The sequence below is a fragment of the Mus caroli genome, chromosome 1 (genome assembly GCF_900094665.2).
Source record: "Mus caroli chromosome 1, CAROLI_EIJ_v1.1, whole genome shotgun sequence".
Taxonomy (NCBI): Eukaryota; Metazoa; Chordata; class Mammalia; order Rodentia; family Muridae; genus Mus; species Mus caroli.
This window is the reverse complement of record NC_034570.1, coordinates 154,607,658-154,613,059: the sequence shown is the minus strand read 5'-3', so window position 1 is coordinate 154,613,059 and position 5,402 is coordinate 154,607,658. Positions and strand designations below refer to the sequence as shown.

At 43.8% G+C, this 5,402-nt stretch overlaps 1 protein-coding gene across 1 annotated transcript in view; it reads right to left on the bottom strand.

Moving 5' to 3' along the window:
- Nucleotides 1–1,740, bottom strand: part of Selp (selectin P) — a 33,539-nt gene extending 31,799 nt beyond the window's left edge. The window contains exon 1 of the mRNA XM_021171735.2: nucleotides 1,615–1,740. Coding sequence (XP_021027394.1) covers nucleotides 1,615–1,617 — 3 coding nt within the window. The 5' untranslated portion in view covers nucleotides 1,618–1,740. The remainder of the gene's footprint in view (nucleotides 1–1,614) is intronic.
- Between the last annotated feature and the right edge of the window lie 3,662 nt (nucleotides 1,741–5,402).

The following is a 5,402-nucleotide window of genomic DNA, read 5'->3' as shown; positions in this document are numbered from 1 at the left end:
CAGGATAATATAACTTTAAATCTCTAATCAGGAGCCATTCCCTGTGAGCTGGTTGAAAAACGTCCCACGTGGTACACCTTAACTTCATTCTCCTGGGCCCTAGGTGAAGCCACTGCCTAAATATGAAGCAGATTTCAGACAGACAGGCTGAGGTTCCTGAATCCTGAGAGCCACATGTGCTTAGAGAGGAAGCAATCTGCCTGTGAATTATTACAATCAACCCCAGGGATGGGTCCTTACCACTTCATTGCCGAGCCCCAGCCGCCTGTATAGGTAGAGCTGAGGAGCACCCGAGTAAAACACAAAGATGGGAAACCTAAGGGTCTTCTGGAGCCCACCCAGAAGTCCAAGAACCTCCTTATAGTTGTCTAGAAAGGCCAGTGTATGTGGATATTTATATTTTCATCTAGGGACAGGAACAATTTATCAGAATCCCGAACAATGCCAACATCCATGCCACCATGTCGTTGAAATAGCAGAGGATGCCAAAAAGAATAGAAGGAAGAGATTGATGGCTCATTCAGTTACGTCAACGTCAACCAATTCAGAAGAATGGCATGCTAAAAGATATAACTAATCCCATTCTCTGCCACAGTGATTGAAATAGTGAAGGCGCAAATGTCATCCTTGTGTCTCTATTTTACTACACTCACGCGTGCGCGATACCCCAATACCCCAACTATGCATGTTTTATCTGGAGTCACTGTACCGAGTTCAAAATTACCTGGATATCCTAGGATCTCCCTTCAATCCCCGACCTCACTATACCTCTGGAGTTTTCTCTTTCTCTAAAACAGTAGCTAGAATTTGCTAATCATTTACACATCAGCCTCAGATAAAACACTTCAGTGCAATCTTATTTAATCTTTACTATGATGTTGTATAAGAATATTATTATTACATTCCATTTGCATATGAAAAAAACTGGGTTAGCAACACTAAAGATAGAAATTTAGATTAGAACCGTGTGCATATTCTAGATTGGTCCTAGAAAACTCCCGATATTTAGAGCAGGGTTGGGAAGGCTGAGAATTAGAAGCTCTTCCATTGTAGATATGCCCCAAAGCCCTTCTCATCCTTCCGTTTATCCTAGAGAAAAAGACCGACTTAGCAAAGAGGTGTTATCCTTGCCAAGATCTCCTCCACGGAGTTCCTGCAAGTTCCAGTAGAAAAGCAGCCTCTGTGTAGGCAGAGAATGGCAGCAACATCAAGTCTTAACGAGCATGTAGCCATTGCTTAAGTGCCTGCCTTCTGTAAGCCACAATGGTTCTATTCGCAAAATGGAAATTATCCAAACTTAAAAGAATATTGAGAGAATCAAAATGATCAGCCGGCTTTTAAAACTGCTTGCAAACTGCGCATGATGATGTCCACCTACAAGCCTTTGGCTACCCTGGGAAGCTGAGACAGGAGGATAGTGAGTTTAAAGAGTCAAGATAATAAGACCCCATTTCAAAAGGAGAGAAAGAAAATGTCTTCAAACTCTACCAAGGCTATTCAGCATAAAGCCCCGTGGCTATTGCTGGTCCTTACATTCTGAATCTTTCTTCTGTCTGCTTCAGACACAAGCCCCTTCAACTCCTCTACTTCCCATACAGTGAAAAATGAGCTTACCATGTCCTCTCTGATCCGTCTGGCTTTCTTCCCTCTAGCCAAAACCACACTTCTTATACTTTTGCTGCCTCCCCTTGATGTCAGGCTGCCTAACAAAACAACTTCCTATTCGCTTTCCAGAAATGTATCACGGCCTTTCCCCTAAAGTTGGCCTGTTGATACTGCAGAAACAGTGTTGGCAGCTAGGAAGGAGCTTTTGCCAGGGGGGCAGCAGGTCAACCCTTCCACAGGAGACCGTCTGGAGACAGGCGCAGGTGTGAATCATGCCTGGACATCCCAGACTGAGCAAGGCAGGAACAGGACCCATGCACCCAGGGGTCAGGTTTCCTTTGATTATGACAGGAGTGCCAATCTAAGGTCGTAAGGTTTGGAATACTTGCTCTGTACTCGTCATACATTCCCAGTGTAAATTCCAGTTAATGGTGGACGCCAGAGAATGGTTAGGATTCCAGTAGACTTCAGAGGGGACAAAACAAAAAATAGAAGAAAAAAAAAACCTAGGCAGGTAGAAAAGGGAAAATCCAGGGAAAGTTTCTGACACTTGGGGACTATTGCTGGAAATGGTTTTGAAGTGACATATAGAAAAGGCATGAGCTATCTGAAAACGCTGTCTCTCATGTCAAAAGAGGAAAAATAGAAAGGTGTGGTGGCACCTGCCTATAATCGCAGAAGTCGAGAGATGGATAGAGGAGGGTTCTGAGTTCTAGGGGAGAATTGGCTAGAAAAGCAGACCCTGCCTGCGATGAGTGCAAGCTAGCACTGCCTACAACGCACTCAGAGCTCTGCATGGTATTATTCTAAACACTGAGTATATAATTGCCCTACATTCTGTGCTTGGGGACTGTTATTCTGTTATCACGTTATTCACATGGCCGAGGAGACTGAGTCATGAACTTACTCACCTCATACGTTGGCCATCAGGGGAGTCAGGCAGTCTGGAGGGTGTGGACTCTAAAAAAATGGGAAGGGCAAGGATTTCTTTTCTCAGAGCATGTGGCATGTGGGGCCAAGCATTCTGTTAGTGCAATAGTTAGGATTTTGGTCCATACATTTAAACTTCTCAAGACCTATTCTTATTCCATTTGTAGTCATCAATTGGGCTAATCGTTTAATTAATTAAAAGCTAAATTAATTAGATTCTCTACACTACTTTCTCAACTGCTAATCAGGATGATACTAATGGATTTTACCTCACAGAGTTTTGTGAAATTACATAGGTTGGTACAAGAAGACGGCTGGAAATAATAGCAGACACACAGTAGGTGCTCCAAAAAATGTCGCTAGTCATGGCTACTTTCCAGGTGGGTAGTAAAATAAAAAAGCTAAATGTTTTGTATCAAGTTGGAAAAAAAAACCCTCACAATTTATCCTTCTAGAATTATAGTTAATAGTGTTGGCCATTATTTTCTTTTTATTCTCTCTATGATTGTTATAGTTTCTGCACAGACATCCCAAGGATAGGTTCAAAATTGGGGAAAGGGATAGGATCTGGGAAAACTTCAAAAGGTAAACATGAACTAAGGGATGTGTGAACCTGCGGAATGTGTGAAGCTGCTTTCCCACCCTGGGACATAGGACCAAGGCAAGGAGCCGAATACACGGTTAAGGTAGAAAGGTTGTTTAAGGAGGTGGTCATGAAGAATGGCCACAGAGGAATAATGGAAACTGACTTAGAAAAAGAATGGGGAACTCTGAGCTTGCGTGACACAGGGATTTAGAGCCCACACCCGCCAGACTGCCTGACTCCCCTGATGGCCAACTGTATGAGGTAAGTTCGTGACTCAGTCTCCTCAGCCATGTGAATAATGTGATAACAGAATAACACTCCCCAAGCATGTAATGTAGGGCAATTATACACACTCAGTGTTTAGAAAAATACCATGCAGAGCGCTGAGCGTGTTGTAGGCAGTGCTAGCTTGCACTCATTGCTCCACTAAAAGAAGACTTTCAGTCAGTCACGAGGGAGGATGTTTTGTATAATAATAGATTCCTACTGTGAATGTGGCCATTTTCCACTGAAAATGTAGGTAATATTAAATGGCAGTATTAGAAATGCAGAGTTTCCTAGAGAGGAAAGATGGTGGAGCATAAAATTCTAAGCTTTGTGCATCCCAACATCATTCCCCCAACACAGACAGCTATCCACAAATCAACATAGCCCTGGGGAGGGCACAAAGGCTCATGTAAAAATCCTCAATATTGCAGTGGAACAAAACGCCAGAGGTTGCATACACAGAGGAAATGATAGATGTTGTTGGGGGAGTGGGGAGCATGGAAATGAGAAGAAAGGCAGAGGTGTTCTTCATCAGCCACGGGCCTCTGTGCCCCTTGGTGGCCCCATTGTTCCCTTAGTGGTCCCATTGTCTACAAAAGACATTGACATTGTTTTCCACTGAGGTAACTGACCATGATTCCTCCTGCAAAGCCCTGGAAAAGAAGACACAGCTTTATACACCCCTCCCAAGCAACAACTGCTTGTACCATCCCTGAACTGGTACCAAGGCCGCTACTTCCCACAAGGTCCTGTGTGGCCTGGACCTCCATGCTGGAGTTGTTCTGCAAGTGTCTTCACCTCAGATGCCAGAGCCATTGTAATCTAGTTCTCACCTCGAGGCCCTGACCCAGGTGTCTGTCAGTTGCATTTTCTCACGGTACTAGTTAAACCACCATAGAGAGATAGTTAGTTCCTAATCCCTGAAGTCACTGTGCTTACACACACACACCCATGCTCTGGTCCCTAGCTCTAAGCCCAGGACTCCTACTCTAACCGTCACTGTAGACAGATGTTCTACATCCAGAACACAGCCAGCATAGCTCTGTAAGAGCCAGTGCTCTAGACACCAGAGCAGAAACAACAGGGAGTTAGCCCATGCCCTAGATACCAGGGCTGCTATAGAAAAGTACAGGTCCCTGTTCTAGACTCCAGCTCTGAGGTTGGTCCTCTTGCAGCCATACCTTCAAGCACCACAATAAATGAGTTCACACCCTGGGATCCAGAATCCAGTTTGTTCTGCCTCTATCCATGCTTTAGTGACCAGCTCAGCTGCCAAGGAGATCTATCCCATGGCCTACACCCCGAAACCAGTGAGCTCTGCACATACTCACACTGTAGGCATAATGTTTTTGTGTACTGTGTAAATATTGACCTTGACCAGGTGACTGATCTGCACAATTGTATTAACATATTCATATCTGGGGTAGCTTGGAATGCTATAGGTGTTCATTCAGGCTAAAGAAAACTCATTTAGAAACCAGATCACAGACCAGAGTCCTTAAATTAGGAATTTACCTAGAAGTCTCTATTGTCATTTCATTTCAAAGGCACCTGAAATTCATTCAGAATTCACTGCCCTTTGTAACCCAAGTATAAAGGAGCTTAGATTGTGCTTCAAGCTCAACTGCAGAATTTTAAAAACCAACAACAAAACAAAAAACAAAAGTCCCAAGAAGTTCTCTCCTCTCTCATACTCGTGTGTGTGTGTGTGTGTGTGTGTGTGTGTGTGTGTGTGTGTGTGTGTGTGTTGAAGACCAAACTCAAATGCTAGGAAAATACATGAAAGCATAAAAGCATATAAGCAAATCTCATATAATGAATTAGGAACTGGGAACGCAGTTGAGAAGCAGGGTTTTGCTTAGCCTAAGTGAGGCAGAGGCCCTCTGCTATACTCTCCAGTACAGCAAAACAAATTTTAACAGAGTTCTGGCCAAGCACAGTGGTCTCTCCACTGTCCCCTTGTCCCCACTTAAAGCTTTGTAATGTTATGGGATGTAAAAGGATGACATTTGTC